This window comes from Harpia harpyja, chromosome 1 (assembly GCF_026419915.1).
Source record: "Harpia harpyja isolate bHarHar1 chromosome 1, bHarHar1 primary haplotype, whole genome shotgun sequence".
Taxonomy (NCBI): Eukaryota; Metazoa; Chordata; class Aves; order Accipitriformes; family Accipitridae; genus Harpia; species Harpia harpyja.
Window position 1 is genome coordinate 73,629,135 of NC_068940.1, and position 19,405 is coordinate 73,648,539.

The 19,405-nt window shown below is 41.0% G+C and overlaps 1 protein-coding gene across 2 annotated transcripts in view; it reads left to right on the plus strand.

Moving 5' to 3' along the window:
- The window catches only part of RAPGEF5 (Rap guanine nucleotide exchange factor 5), a 165,586-nt gene that overhangs the window by 132,412 nt on the left and 13,769 nt on the right, over nucleotides 1–19,405 (plus strand). Inside the window, exons 15-23 of one of the 2 annotated variants that reach the window (XM_052800280.1) lie at nucleotides 302–332; nucleotides 1,291–1,369; nucleotides 4,401–4,550; nucleotides 7,249–7,346; nucleotides 9,127–9,249; nucleotides 10,455–10,633; nucleotides 13,971–14,061; nucleotides 16,730–16,780; nucleotides 17,891–17,978. In XM_052800280.1, the coding sequence (XP_052656240.1) occupies nucleotides 302–332; nucleotides 1,291–1,369; nucleotides 4,401–4,550; nucleotides 7,249–7,346; nucleotides 9,127–9,249; nucleotides 10,455–10,633; nucleotides 13,971–14,061; nucleotides 16,730–16,780; nucleotides 17,891–17,978 (890 nt within the window). The remainder of the gene's footprint in view (nucleotides 1–301; nucleotides 333–1,290; nucleotides 1,370–4,400; nucleotides 4,551–7,248; nucleotides 7,347–9,126; nucleotides 9,250–10,454; nucleotides 10,634–13,970; nucleotides 14,062–16,729; nucleotides 16,781–17,890; nucleotides 17,979–19,405) is intronic. The other variant, XM_052800291.1, reaches the window with a different exon arrangement.

A 19,405-nucleotide genomic window follows, 5' to 3' on the forward strand; every position in this document is an offset into this window, starting at 1 on the left:
AGAGCTGTGTCCCCAAGGGTGACCCTGACTGCTTACCCCCAGGGCCTAAGCTGTGTCCGTGTTCTCTGGCAGCTCACAGGCTGGGAGCATTGCTTTTCACTACATTGATTGTGCAAGTTACAGAAAAGTTTTCTGGCTGAGCCAGACACCCTTAGCTTTCCCTGAAGTAGCTCTGCAGCCATTCTGTGGTGACCATTTAATGTTAAAAACTTTCTGATGTTGTAAACTTTGTAAAATCTAAACCTTCCTTTTCCTAAGCTGTGGCTGGAAGGAATGATTTGGATTTTCCTTTTTGTTTCAGCACTGTAGATGAGTATTCACCTCACCGAAAGGTAATGTAAACCTATTTGTTGCTGGTTGCTAAATAACTTACAATCTCACTTTCCTCCCCTCTGCCCACTTCCCTCTCTTTTCTTGGCTTCTCAGCTGAAAGTGACTGGTGGCCAAAAACATGACAGGATACATCAGTGAGGTTAGATCTGCAATGTTGCTTAAGGAATTTTTATTTTCCTGCCAGTGCAGCCTGGATATATCAGCTGTGTGAGCTAACCTGCAGTGGCTGTGACAGTATTAGCATCTTAACAAGATGCTCTGAGATGTCAGAATTCAGGAGAAATGCCTGGGAGCGTGTCCCCACCGGGCTGGAGAGATGTAGCAACGTGGGCAAACCAGGCTGAGCACCGGCATTGACATGGATGTCAAGTAGACAGAGCAAAGGGGGGATTTGTTGTGACAGGGACAGAGAAAGGAAGTGAATCATGTTCAGAGGAACATGAATCTGTCTATTTAACTGGAGGGAGAAGACGCAGCCGGAGAAAGCTGGCATACAAACTGCACAGAGGTGAACTGCTGTGCTCGTCAAATTTACTGGGCTGAAGCTGAAGTGTGTAATAAGCTTAAAATGTTACTGTGGAAACGTGGAAGGCACAACATGAGATTGTAGTGAAATTGCTAAATAGGCTGATTGGTACATAGGAAACGTGTATAAGAATAAGTTTATAAGAAATGGGCTCTGAACATGACTACAGAGAACCTTGAATTGTGCAGGCTGCTTAGCCTTGGCATGTCCCGCTTCCTACGAAATCCCCACCTTGGCCATTATTTAGTAAGGCAACTCCCAGTTTACTGGCCCAAGAAAGGGTGGGTGGATTTCCTATACAGAAACCTTTTTGGCCAGACGTATGGGCTGAATGCTGTGTTCTGTGAATTACTGCTTTGTAAAGGGCAGGGATGCAAAGAATCACTGTTGTCTTTTTTTTTTTTTTTTTTCCTTCTCCCACTCCCTCACAGAATAAAACTTTTTTCCATCAGTTCAGTCTAAAGGAGAACTGGCTGCAGCACAGAGGAACCATGAATGAAACAGAAGAAAGTAAGTATGATTGAAAGAGTGGAGGAAAAACTCCAAAACTGCAAAATTGTTTCTTGAGGGCTGCCCATAACGTAAATTTTTTTAAACTGACATACAGCTTCTGAACAGGACCTTAGGGCTACAAAAGAAGAAAGATATGACTGTGTAAGGTTACCCTCCTACCTCCTACTTTGCAGGGGTTCAACAGTGACATGGTATCTCAAGGGGTTTTTGCACTGTCCAGTTCCTCCAGCAGCCCTGTAGCAGAGCTGTGTGCCTCCCAGGAGTGCTGGCAGCCCATCCACCAGGCGTAATTCCTGCTCCATTTCATGCTCTCCGTTTTTTGACCTAGATCTTGGTTGTGAAAGGTGAATGAATAAGCCTGTCACATGAAATGGGCCAGGATCTGCTAGCTCTGGGAACCCGCCTTAGTTCCTTCTCTCCTTGAAAACGTCTCTGCGTGGAGTGCAAGGTGCCACTTCACTTTAATGTCAACCGTTTCAAAATGCAATTTCCCTTCATCACTGCTAATGCAGTAACACAGTGAGGCTGTCACCCTCCTGTAATGCCTGCACGAGGAAGGAGGCGGAGAGGAGGATAACACCATGCACACAAGCAGCGAACAGGCAGAAGGTCCTCCTACCTGGAAGTCTCGCCCTTTGATGATATCTTTGTTTCTCACTGGGAACAAAACTCCGGAAGTTCACTTGGAGTCAGTATATTTTTAGTGCTCATTTGTGACAGAATAAAAACTAAGCTCCTTCAATGCCAAGTCTTTCCGCACTGATAGATATCCTCTTTCCGTGCTTCAAGTATAAGTTTATTTGAGGTTTATGTTATCAAGGCTGCTTCTAAAAATATTATTTCTGGATGAGAACCCTCACACTCATTCTTCTTCTTAAAAAGTTGGACACAGCTCATAGATAAGTGGGGAGGGAAGTGTGCTGGCACAAGAGAGGGGACAGACATTGTGGCTGTGGGGACAGGAAGGGCAGTACCCAGCAAGGCGAGCCCTGACTGCGTTAAATTGCTTTTATCTCACTCCTTGAGAGCATGAACCACAGAAGATGATGGGATTGAGGAAATGAAATAACAAAAGTGGAGTTGGGGAGAGGAGAGACGGATGATGAGGGTGGACGTCTAAGTTGGTGTGGTGGAGTGCTGCTGACCGATGGTGCTTGTGGAGGATGGGTCTGTCCAAGCCACACTATGCCACTTGGCTGGAGGCATTTTATTTCCTAATGTAAGCATTACGAGGGCAACTTGCAGCCCATGGCCGCTTCCTCCCACTGGCATTCCCTCCTGCACCTCACAGAGGAGCAGCACGGGCTGCTGAAGAGGTGGCATCGTCCATGCCAATAGATACTGCAGATAGAACGATGGAAAGGTGCCTGGGGAACAGGCTTTGGGAGAGTCAGTATGATGGTTGTGCTTGAGGACCTGACCTGTGGGTTGGTTTAGTTCAATGTTAAACAAAGGATATGTCAATAGCCCAGTTATAAATTAGCATTGCTGTCATTGTCCCCTCCCAAATGACAGAGAGGAGGAGATATCAAACAAATTCACTCTAAGCAAGTTGTGTCGCACTCTGCATATGGAGTCCAAATATTCCTGTCAGATTTTTTAAAATTTATTTTTCTACCTAGTAATTTAGCATGCAATTTGATGTCTCTATCTTTTCATGAGTTATATCCATTCTGAAGAGAGATTCTGCCATAGGATGAGCATCTGATTTACTGTCTGTCAGCAGAGACAGGTTAAGAAAAAATTATAAAATCAAATCACTTTTCTTCCCCAAGGCTAAATGTTAAGTTCCTCCTTCCTTCTCATCTTCATTTTTTCTTTCCTACAACACACAAAAAAGATATTCTTGAGGACAGAGTTCTTAACTGCTTCTGGCATGGTCTCAGTTAATGAAAGTGCCCTGAAGCCATGAAGATTTGTAGGACAAGCAAAGAGCTATTGCTACATACATCTGTCAATAAAATTAATTAAAAAAATACAGCATTTCTGGAGAATAAAAGTTTTGTCTTGTGGTAGCAGCCTATCTACAATAAGAAGTGCTAGACTAGAAGGAAAGGGAAAGTTTAATTAAGCACTGAAGTGAGTATGAAGCCAAGAGTTGTGGCAATTCTTATTAGCAGATGTTGTAATTTTTGAAATATTTATGCAAGTCTGCAGCTCTGTTTCTTCCCTTTTAAGGATGGCAGCTGTATTTCAAAGAACTGGCTACGGCAAACTTGGCAAAAGATGTAAACCTAAAATTCTGGCAGACTGAGAAGAGCATACATCCCTTTTTGTACCAGAAACAAAGTACTAGCTGAGCTGACCACAACTTACTGCTGGGGATCTCCCTCCCAGAGCCGAACCCGCTCATGGGCTACAGTGGAAGTGATGAGCCCAGGGAATTTCTCCAAACCAGTCCCTTTTATGTGTGCTGCAAGTGATTTAGGGAAAGAGTTGTCAGAACTAATTGCATTGCTCTTTGGGCAGCCTCTACTGGTGCTAAAATACTCTGGCAATGCGAGTAGTTTAGATGTCTAGACAGATAAGCTATAGCTGGAGTGGATGAAAACCGGGAGCGCTGTTTTTGCAAAGCCTCCTGTTCCAGGTGGAAGTGGAGGTCCAAAATAATTTCTGCAGTGGATATGAAATATAGTGAAAGGACGGTGATTTATCTGAACCTAAAAGGAAAGGAGAAAAGATGGCAACAGCTGAGTTTGCAAAGAAGATAGGCAGTAGAGGTGGTTGTATGTGACAAATCCTCACAGTAGGAAGTCTTAAGTAGGTATTGCTGTGGGGGTCTCTGTTTCCATTTGCTTGCCCCTGTCATTTCTCAGGGAGAGGAGGTGAGAAGGGGGAAAATGGTGACATTTATGCTTAGTTTCATGTCCCTGTGGGTCAGGGTGCAGCAGCTGCCCTTCCTGCAGCTGCAGCCAGCCGCAGCAGCGAGGCAGCCGAGGCATTGCCATGGTCGGGTCTGCAAGATTCTCTCCTGCTCTGTTCAGGTGTCTCTGCCTACCGCTGAGCGTGTCTTTCTTCCTTTGTGCAGTTTTCTGCCGTGTGTATATAACAGAGCACTCCTATGTCAGTGTGAAAGCTCAAGTATCCACTTCAGCTCAGGAGATACTGAAGATTGTAGCAGAAAAGATCCAGTACCCGGAGGAGGAGTTGGCACTGGTGACAGTCACGTTCTCTGGTGGTAAATAACTTCCTTTCATCTGATTACTTACCTTTTAGTACATCATGTAAGGGAGGGCTGACATTTTCTGGTGCGAGGATACAGCTGTTCTTGTGCAAGCCCACAGCTGGATGACCATGGGAACAATGAGGAGCTGCTTCCCAGAGAGTCGTTTCCATGGCAACAGCTCATTCTTGGGTACCATTGGATACGGCATCTCCTCCCTGGGAAGGGATTGTAAAGGACTCTGTCTCCAGCAGCACTGCAAGATTTTATTCTTTCCCCACAGATAAATCTCCTACTTCTGTGTTTAAATTAATTTGGAAGGCGATGAGGCATGGTTTGCTTTAAAAATATAAAAGGGAATAACTAATACTGTATGCGTGGCTGTTTCCTTGTTTATGGCATGGGTAATGAATATTCTCCAGCAGAAAGAGAGAGACATATATTTGCACAGTTGAAATACTGTGAGCAATCTAAGCAGTACTTTGTAAGGAGTCTTGCTTACAACTGACATTTTTTGCCTATTATTTTAGTGTTTCTCATTGAACAGAAAGGCTTATTGTCTTTTTTTAAGGAAGACCAGACTGATCATGGGCTGATACTAGGGACCAGCCAAACCCCCAAGATTTTCTTCAGTGTCTGGCAGGTCTCAAGCTCTTTGGTCAGATTGTGTTGCTCATTGTGGAGTCTTTTGGCTCTTAGGGAATATAAAGGAAGCAATTTAACTAGGTGCATAGAAATGCAAAGCTGGCTCTACAAAAAGGTGCTAAGAGTGTAGAATATCTTGGTCATATCCTCAGATAACATTAGTTGGTGTTGATCCCCTGGGACAAAAGGTGCACACTCATGCTACTTCTTTCTCAGTCTAGTTAAATTAAATGTACGCAAATGCTGGATTGTTCTGTTTGTGTATTTGATTCAGAATTGGAAGGTCACATTTTTTTCCCCCACACCAAGCTCAATTAAATAACCAATTTTTGCAGGGCACTGGTGTGGGTGGCAGGGAGATGGTGTCCTCCTCTGGCTATTGAGAGCCTGGGCACAGAGCGGCCACATGTAGGGAGCATTACACGTAGGTGTCCTGGCCAGCTGGGCTACATCATTTGCAGGCATACTCTATTTACCCTTGTGTGTGCCCAAACTCGCCTCCAGTGCATTTTACAGCACTGCAAAATCACTGTGCTGCTGTTGTTTTTCAGATCTTTCGCTGCTGTTCAAGAGTAGGGCAAGTTTTGCTCTGATAGCAATAAATCTGGTGCTAACTGCCTACTTAGCTAAAGAAAACCAACAATTCATAAATAATGAAACACACTATTATCTTTAGACCACATTGGTTCCCAAGAAAGCCACGGAATAGAAGTGGTTGCCACTTGGCTGTTCAATAATAAACAACAATTAAAATGCAGGTACAATAGGACTGTCATTTGTACATGACCATTGTAACCCCTAAAATGTTATTTAGTCACATTGCCTGAATTAATTGGAGATACCACAATTTCAGTATCTTTGTTTTTATGCATTGTCACTCCTGTGCTGCAAGCAATAAAGACCAGCCTGCCACCCTCTTTTTTTTTTTTTCCTTGTTTTTTTGCTATTTGCATGACTCAGAACTGTCATCTGCCCTCCACTTGGAGGGCAGCAGTGTAAGCATTGGAGAAAGCATTTTTATTGTACTTCTGAAATGAACAAGCAAGCTCTTTTTATTCAAAATTACCTTGAAAAAACATACTGGTAGTTCAACATAAATGTATCTGGTGTCAGCGTGAGCATGGATAAGAGGGAAAACAGTCTGAAATGATGTTTGGCGCTCAGACTCCTCCTGGTCCTACTCCTTCCTCATGGGCAAGGAAAAGTCCAAGGTAGCTGTCAACATGCTTGGAGTGCTTTTGGGTCAACATTAATACAGTCGCTGTAATCAGATCTCATGTGTCAGGTCTCCAGAAGATTACTTGGAGCCCACAAGAAGAGACAGTTTTCCCAGGGCAGTTTTTTAGCTGTGTTCTGGGTTTTACTTTATTTTTCCCCACACCTTTCTCTGCAGCATCCAAGGTTGCCCAGAGCTGAACCAGTACTCTGGAGTGGAGGCATAAAACGTCCTTTCTCTTTGCTACCAGTTTAGTGTGTCCTGGTCTTTTACTCAGATGTTTCCTAAATCAATTACTCTAGGTCTACAGGGATTTCTGTAAATACCGTACTATAAAGGACTCTTCAGCTCTGCTCCATGGGGTGAATTTTGTGGCGCTGGGATCCTTTAAACTTCTTTACCTGTTGAATGGCTGTAGCTACTGATGACATCTCCACCCCTGCTCTTGTCTGTCAGTGACATGCAGCAGCTCAGTCTCTGGAGGCCGAGACACTTTGCTCTAACAAAAGTCACTACATTTACAGTAGATGCGCTGGGTTGAAGTGAAATGTTCTATAATGCCTAGGAGGTTAGACTAGATGATTCAAGGGTTTCTTTCCATTCTATCCTATGTGAAGTCCAGGTTGGAAGCAGATGCTGGAAGTTTTTGTGCTCTAGTCCAGCATCAGAGACATCTCGCCCTTATTGTGCCTGAATAGTGTGGAGATGATGGTCCCAATAGGGACTGGATTTGATGCTTAGTTCCATTCTAAGAAGCTGATGTGGCTTTACAAATATATTTGTAATGTTTTTCTCATATACAGCTTTTACTCCTTTTCTGAAGCTTTTGTGTTTTGTTTTCTGTTTTTACAGAAAAACATGAACTACAACCAAATGATTTGGCTATCTCAAAATCTTTCGAGTCCTCCAGTCGTATGTTTGTCTATCGAAAAGATCTGACTGATTCTTTGGTAAGGATCTGTATTGTATACTTCCCATTTTTTATTTGTCTGACTCCAGATCAAGAACTTAATATTCCTTTCAGAGGGCTTTTTCAATACAGAATTTATTTTTTGCTTACTTAGTAAAGCTTACTGAGCGGCTCTATACCTGAAAAAAAAAGTATCTTGCATTAACAGCAGTTATTTGACTGAACAGTAGTGGAATTTGTTCATCAGTTTCAAATGGACCAAACCTTCTGTGCAGCTTAAATCTTTCAATCTACATCACCCTGACTTGTGCTTGTACAGGACTGAATGGGATAAGGATTATTCTTCAGGGCCCATGTGACTCTTCCTCCCCCCCCCGCCCCTTGTGCCTCTGTAACACTTAAAGTGGCTGGTGCATAATCATGTGAGGTGATGGACACACTCCATGGAATTACTACATGTAGAAATAGATGTTGTGTGAGTTCTACCAGAATTACTGGGTATCAGTGTGACCCCAGTGTTGTGGCAGCCCCATGGTCAGTCTGTGGCTGGCATATATTGCTGGTAGTGTGTCCTATTCCCTTCCTTCTGTCTGTCTCTCCATCCTCTCGCTGGTGCTGGAGAGGGGAGCAAGTTGAAGGGCAGCAGGTCTCCCTCATTCCCTCTGTCCTCAGAAACCAGGACTGCAAACTCTCTCCCCCTATGATTTCCCAAAACCTCAGTGAGGTAGGAACAGTCAGGCGCTCAAAGAATTACTCTTTCAGTAGTTTTCTGCTAATTATGCAGATGTTTCAAGGAAAGCACAGGGACGGTATCACAGCTGACTTTTACATGTTGTCAGTACTGCTAGGATCTGTGCATTCATCCTAGGGATGAGAAATGTCTATTCACATTTTGTTGGATCAATGTGCCCCGAAGAGCTGACATGCTACTATCATTGTAATCTGTTATCCCCATTATCTCTGGTGTTCTAGCCACCTCTAAAAATGCGAATATTAAGGGAAGGTTTCCAGTGCAGACAGGTGACAGCCAATCTAGTTTCATTAGTTACATAATAAAAATTGTGAAACTTGCTGTAACTGTCAGAAATATAGCACCAAAGTAATGGCTTAACTGATAAGAATAATCTTTCATCTTGGCAGATGGTTCATGTGCCAAGTTTCAGCCTGGTGAGGTAGAAAAAACCCAAGAGAAATACAAACCTTTGAAAATCTGAGCTAATAATGGAAATGTCAAATGACCCTTAACACCAGCAGTACCAGTACACTCCACAGTAATATGCTACGTAACTTCTATGAATCAGGACCCACAGTGGTTTACTGTTTGTTGATGATTACATTTGGAGTAGATTAATCATAAAATGTATGGATTTATGTTATTTGTAAAGGTGGATTGGAGGGCAAGTAGTGTGTATTTATTCTAAATCCGCTATGTTTGCAGAATGATTCCTTTATCTTATAATACAAAAATTTCCCGGTGTCCTAATTCAGATTTTGTATTCTGATGGTTTCAGGGATTTTATTTTCATTATGCCGCCTGCTTGGTCATTGTTTTATATTCAAGATTTAGAGAAAGAGAGGGAGAGGGAGAAGGCCTAATCCAATAGCAAATCAATGATCCTATTGACCCATTTCCTGTTTCAAACTATTTATTAAATAGGCTATAACTCCTTGATTTTGATTAGTGGGGGGAAAAAACCCTCAGAGTGCACTTAGAGAAGATTACCTACTCAGGTCTGTTTGGTACCTTGGTCCAGTACCTGTTTCACTGCAGAACTTTTGGCATTTGCTGAGGATTTTTTTGCTCTTGGCTATTGATTTAGAACCCATTTGCTGAAAATGAGGAATTGCAGCAAAGGTCTGTGAGAATTTTGGGAATCAACACCTGGGATCTTGCCTTAGAACTAACAAACTTTGACTGGAGCCTCTTCAATGCAATTCATGAGGTAAGTAGCACCATATCCACTTCCAGGTATATTACTCTCATGCAGCATTGTGCCACTATGATGCATTTTGGAGCATCAGTATTCCTTGATGCTCAGTTCACCGTCATGAGAGCATGATTTGGCAGCTCTCAGTAGTGGTGGCATAGAGTCGGGTCCAAGAGATGTGTCGCAATCCTTGATACTGAAAAAATTTGTCAAAGGTTTGTAACTTCCCTGTGTTGGGCCGTCTCATATGTTCCCTGTATACCTGGTGGGTTTTATTGAGATTTGCCTCGAGAGAGTAGAAGAGCATGATTATTCTCTAAAAACTGTCTGTGTGAGTATGTTATATATGCAAATTGTCCTTTGCATTCGATAATGTTCTGTAAATATAGGACTCCACAAATAGGCGTCCTTGATATCACTTTAACCACAAAAGAATTCACAGTTTCAGCAATTTAGATGGTCGCATTACTGTTCTTGCTATGCTTCAGTGAGATAAAAAATACCGGGCAGGCTTTACAAAATGGGATAATGGCCCACTTCAGTGCCCACTGGGTTGTTTCAGTGACTTTGATAGGTTCTGGTGTTTGCTGCTGAGTAAAATACACAGTTAACAGTACAAAATGTCACTTGAAAATATCATTCACTGAAAAGCATGTTGGCTTTCTGAGAAGAATGAATGGGAAATTCCCTTGCTTCTCATCAGATGCTTTCCTTGATCTTTCATTTCAGGTTCTTTTATTCAGGTTAGAGACTTTAAATCTAGAGCTGGTCAAGTGGTTTTGTTTTTTCACAGAAATCAAGACCCACACCTCTGTTGATGAAAACTTGCCTATTTTTAGGAAGAAGTTTGAATGGAAATTTTTCAGATTCTGCAATGGTCTGATATGGTTGCTTTTTCATACTGGAACAGAATTGATGAAATACTGAGAGACAGATTGTTTATGTCCTATATCTGGCTGTAGCCAGAACAGGAACTGCAGGAAATCCCACAATAAAAGCAAGTCTTGCAGGACTTCCAGTCCACCTGCCTACTGTAATAAGCCTCTAGACTTTCCTAAGCCAAACCTTGACCCTGAATCATTTGTGGCTGGCTCATGGAGAATGGAAAAATAACCATTTGTAACCAGGTCTTGTTTCAAAAACATACTTCTAAATAATTTATAATTCATTTACATTTAAATTGTTTTTATATCCCTAATAATATTGTGATTGTCTTCCAGCAAGAGCTGATATACTTCACGTTCAGCAGACAGGGCAGTGCTGAAAACACTGAGAATCTTAGTCTTCTGCTTCAGAGATGCAACGAGGTCCAGCTTTGGGTTGCCACCGAGATACTCCTCTGCAGCCAGCTCTGCAAACGTGTACAGCTAGTCAAAAAGTTCATCAAGATTGCTGCCCAGTAAGTTACTAAAGTTGCAACAAAAATCCTTGAATTCGCATGCTTTATTTGGTGAGAAGTAGGTGCAAAAGCAAAGAAAGAAAACCAGTTTGTTATCCTGTGTTTTAATAGTGTAGTAAGCATACCTAGATAAAACAGTCCATAAATAAAAACAGCAAACACTGGCCAAAACTAGACATGGTAGAGTATATACTGCTCAAATGTTTCCCAGCAGCTTAGCCGCTGTATCTGCAGCATCAGCTGCAAAATCCCTGATGGTACAGATACCTCCTTTCTTAGCAGAGATAACCTGAGGATGGTGTTAGAAAACTATTTGAGCAGCAACACAGTTATTCACCAAAGACTACACAGAAACCAAAAAACTCTGCTATAATCTTAAAGTCCTACATCTAGAGAGGAAACTAGCTGCAGTAAGCTGTTGCCCCATGTAATCCTCTCTGGAGTACGTTTTTTTTATTTATTGGGGGGGGGGGCTGTCTTCATTAATTAGATTTGACGGTCTATTCTTGCACTATTACTAAATAGTGCTGGCATTTACTTGATGCCTTGGAACAGAACACAAATATATACTATACACAGAGCGTTCTTTTCTCTGTAATCACCCTTATTTTAGTAACCAAGGAAAAGGAGCAATTTAATATGTGCAACCATTCTTCTTGCCTCTCTCCACTTGTTGGTTTCTGCAATATTTGAATATGCGTGTGCATGGAAAATGTGTAATTTGTTCCCTTCATCGACTGGGTTGATTTAATTTGCAAGGCACTTACATAGAAAGGACTATTCTCTGCTGAAGCAGTGCCTTTGGTGAAATGAATTCTTCTAATCTAATCTAGTGTAACTCATAAATGTGATTTGACTTAGTTCGCAAGTTGTATGGTATCCAGTAATACGTTCATTTTCTGCCGTATCAATGGCCAAGTTTGGTCCAATTACATCAAAACCAGTTGATCTGTGTGCCTTGCTTGTACCACAATAGCATTAATTTGCATTCCAGGAAAAGTTGCATCTCTGTCCCACATGAATAGGGATATATTTGTCACCAGACTAAAATGTTGCTCTATTTGAATTAATTCCATCTCTGTTAAGTGAAAAGCCAAAGTTGTGGAGACTAAATAGTTGTCAGTAAACAGTAGACAGGCTCTCCCAGTGCACTGCGGAAGCACCCATCATCATATTACGTAGACGGTGAAATAATGGATACACAAATAAGTGAGTGTGTAGTTTGCTTGGGATCTTTTTTTAATCAGAAAAGCAGCTTTCTGAAAGAAGACATTATCATATCTCATAAATTCTGGAAAAGCTGATTAAAGAGGAATAATTAGGGTAGAAGGATGGTGTGCTAAGCACAGTACTCTCATCGTGAGGCACAAGCCAAGCAGCCCTGATACTTTGTTTATGACTAAGGCAGAGAGGTAGGGAGTGTGAGCAGCTCTGGCTGCTCCCTATTTGCTGCTCTCAGATTTGGCCAGGAATCTGTGTCTCTTGAATTCCAGCTTGTCGGCAAAGCACCAGGACTAAGATCTCATGTTCAGCATTTGTGTGCCTCACTGTTGAGGAACACCTGAAGAAGATGGAAGGCTTTTATACAAGTGTGTCAATACATAAAAGGGAGACAGAGTTTCTGAAACAGTTATCTACGCTTCTGTTGATGAGCTAGTCTAAAATAGAAAGCAAGTAATTTGACAGAGAAAATTAATTAGCATGTTGTTAGAAATTAACATGTTGAGGAATTAGAGAAACAGGTCAGCATAGGGTTAGAATAAATGGATTACAATAGCAGCCTTCCTGCTTCCCAAGCAGTGGCTGACTGGAAAAGATGTACCTTCTCTCCACAGTTCTGTGTGAGAAATGGGCCCATCCAGTAGACTGCTTATCCAGGCTGTGCTGGACACCTTTCTTGTTTTGGAATGAATTAGCTTTGGGAGCTGCCTGACTTTAATGATAAAAGCAGTCTAAGCAACAAAGTTAGGATAAAAGTTAAAGACAGCTGAAGTGAAGTGAGAAATACACCGTCTCAAGATAGTACACAGCATTGAGTGCAAGCTTTATAAAACTTGTAACAAGTGCTGGCAAGTTTCCGGTCTAAGGCCTTGGCATGTACTTTTCCCTGATGATAAATCCCAGTGAAGGCAGTGGATTAATTCATACTTAAAATTGTCTTAAAAGAGGATTCTCACTCTCACACACACGTGCACATGTATGTTTATAGCGGTCTTCAAGAATCTGCACGAGAAAGGGGAATCCTTTTGTTTGAGAAGGACTCGATATTTCGGGATTTCAAATTTCCTAATGGACTAGAAATAAGCAGGGTCTGATTGTATATAGTAAAATGTCAAAGAATAGAGGTATCAAGCAAATTCCGTAGGGACCTGTATTGGAACCAGTGCTAACTGCAACTAATTTATAGGGATATGTACATTGAACATTAATCAGATTTTCAGACAATAAAAATGATGAGGGATTGCAAATGCATTGGAGGATAGAAAAAAAAAAAAGAATTATCTAAGGAGTCTAGTGGCATGTGCAAACAACGGTAGGATAAGATTTAATTTAGATAGATGCAAAGTAATTCAGCTAGGGAATGCTAATACTGAGCTGAAGAAATGAATGCGTGATTGTAAAGAACAGTACTGTGACACAGGTCCTTGGGTGATAATAGATGACAAATTAAAGGCAAAGACAAAGTGTGATGTGTTCCAAATAAATAATTTGATATTTGTTTTATATTTGCATAGGAAAAAGGTGTAAGAACTTAGAGCCAAAACAGTAATTATGTTTCTCCTTCCCTCCCCACTGTCTCACTACATCTCCTTGGTAAGAAGGAAACATGAGAGAAAAGTTAAAATAGATTACGGAGAATTCAATGAAGGATAATAACAATATGGAAAAGTAGATTGCATGCCATGACCACAAAGAGAAACTGAAGGAGCCGATGATGTACAATTTACAGAAAAGATGAAAAAGGGGATGAAAATATTTATAATACAACAGAATAGAGGTCAAGGAATTATTCTGTATGGTAAAGGACAGCTGAGAGTAACTCGAACATTGAAAAGGGAAAACTACTTTTGACAGCAAAGGGAAAAGAATAACCTGCCAACAACAGGGTTGATGAGACAGTGGAACATTTGCTAAAAAACTTCTTAGAGACCTCATCACGTAGACTGCAGGTGGTCATGAGAGGACATTTAATGAGTTCATTATGTGGAAGATGATTGTATGTTAGTGCTGAGGGTTGAAATGGGACTCAGTAACCTAGGATACCTGTGCATTCCATTTATCTCTGATTCTGAGTACAAAAAAATCAGAATACAGTGTTCATATTTTTCTTCCACAGCTGTAAAGCCCAAAGAAATCTGAATTCATTCTTTGCTATTGTTATGGGTCTCAACACTGCATCTGTCAGCCGGCTGTCTCAGACCTGGGAGGTAAGATGCATCTTTGTATCTTTTAGACCCTTTCAAAACCATTTCTCACAAAGGTTGTATGCTGGTGAATTACCTTTTCTTTCTAATTATTGGTTTTTCATGCTGAAATCAAACATGGAGTGAGTGTCGGTAGAGGAAACTTCTCTGTGACCTGAAACCTTATATACACAGCTATTCAAATAAAACTAAATGTGTCCTTCCAGAGCTTTTAAATAAGAACAAAGCAAGGGGATCTTACCCTCTTTAAAAAAAAAAAAAACAAAACAGATCAATTATCCTAGCATTTTAAGTAGATGTCAGAACAGAAAGTCTTATAAAGGTGGCTCCAAACAAGCAATACCTTATTATGGAATAATTTCATTTAAAAAAAAATACAAAGTAGAAATAAACCCTCTTTAATTCTCATTTATCAGCTCTTTTGCAGCTTCTTATCTTGAAAAACAAAGTTAGGAAATGGGCCATGAGTAAGGAACATGCTGGAGAACAGAGATTATCTGCTAAAGAAGCTATCGGTTGCTAGACAGAGCATGGGATGTTTAGAGGGGGGTCCCACTGCAATCTCTGTTTATATTGTGGCATTTTTTTTCCATCCAAGTAAATTATTGAGTGGTAGTATCTGCAAGCTTACTATATCCGCTGATGAACCAAAAATTGGGGAAGGAGTAATTTAGTGTGATGGGGTGAAGCCTTATCCCTCCCCCATGCCACCAACACCACAAGTGGGCAGTACTCAAAAAATATCAATCTGTAGTACAAAGTGACAGAGTACAGCTGTGATCTCCTGCCTTGGAGATACTATTGAGCACCAACAGCTGAAACCAAACGGCCATCAGAGACTTACAAACCTATCTAACACTGTTCAGAGAGAGCAAAGTCTTCCCCCTTAGCTGAAACCATGCATATGGTAACATCAGTGCATATATCAGAGAAGCAAGGGCAGTGACTGCTTCTGCAGGGAGGAGTTTACAGAGACTCAGGTAGGCAAGGAGGATCTAACTTTAAATAACAAGTCAAGCAAAAATTTTAGAGAAAAATACATACCTGAGGATGATGATACAGAAACCCCTTGTCTCTCCTATTTCTAAAATGCCCCTCTAGGGAACATTAGCCCTTGCCTGCTCTTACAGGTTGCCTTCATCTCCTTTCTCTGGGCTTTGGTAGGAGAGTGAAAGGGACTAAGCATTGTATCAAAGGCACCTGCTGGCAATGGTGTAGACCTCTCCCGCACAGAAACATGCAGAAGTCTGTTGTGTGGTGAGACCTCTAGAGATCATGCATTGCTGGTGGACTTCCCTCAGGAGGAGCAGAATATATTGCTTGTCAGAACAAGGAGTTCATCTGCATATGTATCATTGTAAATATGTCACGTTTCTGTGTGTAAAATATTTATGAAGTCATATGCATTTTTTTTTTACTTGTAAAACTTTACTGCACTGGAAATTTCAAAAGCAGAAGGTTATTTGCATTAGTAATGTGACTTCTAGAAAGTAGAGCGATGTTTATAAATTAATTATAATTACTTACACATGTAAATGAAGCCACCTAAATTTAAGCAACCATTTAGACGCTAAATTATATTGGCTCTGCACTTGAATTCTTAAACAAGTAGTATGCTCCCAAGCATATTCTACTTTTTTCTACAGTATGCAGTGTTTTAATGAGCCTAACTTTCCCTGATTGAAGATATTAAAAATGTGCAATTGCAATTCCATGTTCAGTTATTTTAGCATTTTAATCATACAGCACATCCACTTAATCTTAATTGTTCTAAATCTCTTTTTTCTTGGTGCTGTCATTGTGGCTGTCAGGGTCTAAGGACAAAGACAAGACAGGATTTGTACTAAGAGGGGATATCTTTTACTAGACGAACTGGTATGGTTTGAAAAAATAGACAGGCTTTAAGGTCCACACACCATTCTTCAAGTCTGAAATACAAGCAGCAAAATTCAAACTGTAGAAGTATTGCTTTGAGTATTATGAGGTGAATCCATTAAAGCATCTTAGAGGTAAAGGAAGCAGATGCTTGTGGAGCAGAGCAGGTATAGCATGTGGAGCAAGAAGGTAGTTTGTGCTTGGGCTCCCTTCTAAGGTGCTTTGTGCACCTCCCTGCGGGATTAGGATGAGATACCAGAGATGGAATAATCGTTTGTTAAGGAAAGATATCTTTCTCTGCCACCAGTATGTGCCAGTAGTAACACTGGTCAGCACTGGGGGTGGTGTATCAAACAGCACTGAGCATGATGCCTGTTAACTTCTCAAACCCGTGTTTTAGGGGAAGATTGATTACAACAAATGATTAAACCTGGATGTGATCACAGTATCTGAATTCTCAGCCTGTGTTACTGCTTCTAACTTGACATGGATATTAACATAAATGCAGCAGGCATGGAAGCTAAGGAAGAAAATAGAAACACCTGCTAACAAGCAGTTTCCATAAAAGAAGGATGCAGGTCCCCAAGGCAAGGCTGCAGGGTCTGGTGCCTCATTGGCATTGCACTAAACATGGTCTGTAATTAGGGCTCTTGGAGCTGAGGAGTAGAGGTTAACTGCCTGTTGGTACTTTCAGCAGGCACTTCACCCACGACAGTCTCATGGGAAAAAAATGCCTCAACATTTTTCTGCCTAAATCAACTATCCTGTTTTTTTCTCCTCTGTTTTCCCAATTCAGAAAATTCCTGGGAAGTTCAAGAAACTTTTCACTGAACTTGAAAGTTTGACGGTAAGTATGGTGTTGACAGCAGAACAGCATTGCTTGTCTTTACCTGCCTTCCTTCTTCCTAATTTATTTGGAGGCTGCCTGTTATTGTCTGGAGCTGGAACTTGTCATGTTAGATCTGTGATTTGCCAAAGGCCACGCAGCTCTCCAGAGCTCAGAGGTGGTCTCCAAACACAAAAAGGAAAAAGGCTGTATTCCTGACAGCCGGAGGAAGGGCAGAGAGAGGTGAATGTAGTGTCCATTCCCCAGCATCAATTTAGAAACTGTTCTTTTGCTCTGGTGGTTAATCAGCCTTTATCCGAAGCAACATGCTGCGGATCAAGAGAAAAGGAGGACAGCTGAAGTTTAAAAAAAAAAAAAACCACCAAAAAAATCCGAGGCTAAGGGTCTTTGTCACCATTATCAAAGCTGAATAAACAAGTGTTTCCTCTGGCTGTCATGGAAGTGAGTGCGTGGTGAGATCACTGCCTGGTGCGGGGAACATGAGATCCAGCCTTTAATGGCTGTCATGCTTCTGTACTTAGAGTCCTCTATAAATTAATGTGTTGTCAAGATTGTGTGTGAGCTGGTGTACAAAAATGTTCGTTTATATGGGAAATTGAGATGACTTTTTTAATTACTTACCTAACACCACTGAAACATACTCTCTTATTTTCTTTGAAAATGTCCAATATGCTCCGTTGATCTGGGAGCAGTTTTTGTTAGGATTTTTTATTGTTGTTTGGTGTGGTGTTGTTTGGGGTTTTTTTAAGAAGAAATTAATCAGCAATACATTCTGAGATACATTTTGTGCTAGACAGTAAGCTGAAGAGATTTTGCTAACAGAAATTTGTGGGGAAATCACAGAGCAGTCCCAGTGAATCTATTCTGCAGCTTAGTCCCATTTTAGCACCGCCTCATCTAGAGGAACGTAATTGCTTTTGTTCCTTTCACTGTTTATGTTTCCTATTCAGTTTAGTAAGTCACCTAGCTTAGAAAACCTTTATCTGCCTTGTTTCCCGAAGAAACCTTTTATATCTAAATCATGTTCAGATCATAAGCCTGTAATGGATTTAGAATTGCTCTTTTTATAGCCTATTGATTTTTCTCTCTATTACCCAAATGGTTTTGTAGGACCCTTCTCTGAATCACAAAGCTTACAGAGATGCATTCAAGAAAATGAAATCTCCGAAAATCCCCTTCATGCCCTTACTTCTGAAAGGTAACGTTAAAGCTTAAGCTTGGCTGCTCTTCTTCGTTGTAGTTAATTAAAATAAGTGTAAGGTGATTTTTTTCCTGCAGGTGGCCTTATGATATGTATGTGGCAGATGTAGTGGTATCTACAAGGTAGCACTTGGTCTGGATAATGAACAGCTAACTTTTAAGACAGGAGCAGACGGCAATTTTCACACAGGTTTTCAAACTTCAGTACCTTCCCATCAGGCACCGGTAGAGCAGTGTACCGTTGCTTTGGCCACATCCTCTTCGGTGAAGAAACGAGACCTTGCAAGCCCCTGAACGGGTCCGCCCGGCGGCGCTGGGTGCACCCGCACCAGCGGCCTCAGTCACGCTGCTGGTTTGAGACGCCTGTTCTGAGATGCTTGCCCTGCCTCGCCGGGGTGAACCTACCTGGTGTCACCCCGAAGGCAGAACCTGCCTGTCTGTCCTGGGAGGAGGGAATTTGCAAGTCTCTTACGGGTCTGAAGGAGAGAAATAAAATCTTACTATTAAAATAACTATTTTTTTTTAAATCTATTAAAATAAAATACAACTACTTGCTTAACGCAGTTAAGCAGTTAATTAAGTGGCAGGTATTTCAAGTATTTCGTTGTCTTGGAGTCCTTAATTATTAATTGCCTTGTGTTTGAACATGGCAAACTCCTTTGATTATTCCTGTATTCCAAAAGTGTTCTTTTCAGGCTGTTTATTCCAACCTGCTGCTGCTGCAAGTTTAAAATGTTTGAAGGCAGTCCTCCAGATCAGTCAGTGACAGTTCAGGAGCCATCAGGCACTTCCCCTCTTTGCACACATCAAAGGAGTTTGCATTAATTCAGATGGATACAATTATCAAGGCTTCAAAATCAATATTTTTTAAGTGTTCTTGAGTATGTCTTGCCTGCAAACAAAGGCAGCAAACATAAACAAGTAACTTGTAGCAATGATGTTGAAGCAGCACTACAATATGGTTATATAAGAACATGCACGTAAGCAGCATTCATGTCTCAAATGCATTGGAGATAGCAAGGAGACTTTGCAAATTAATACAGTAATTTTCTTCAATATTGTGATCCATAAGGAGATGTTGCCAAGGTTGGTAATTCCCAAAGTATTGCGCAGTACGTAGGACTTTATTCCATGTCAAGCATGTTTGTATTAATGTTATTTCCAGCACCAATAAAATAAGCATGGATAGCATAGAAATCATTAGTAACTCAACAAATTACTGTATTTCAACACAAGAGGAAAAAAAGTAGTTGCAAGTAAAAAATGAAATTCATTAATAACCTTTCTTTAGTTAAGAAAAATAACTTGAGTGTCCTTTTAAAGTTAATTAAATTTAAATGCGGAGCTCTCTTAGAGCACACAGACATAGCTTTTGAAAATCAGGCAGATTTTTCAAATATGTAATAAAATACTGTGATGTACCCT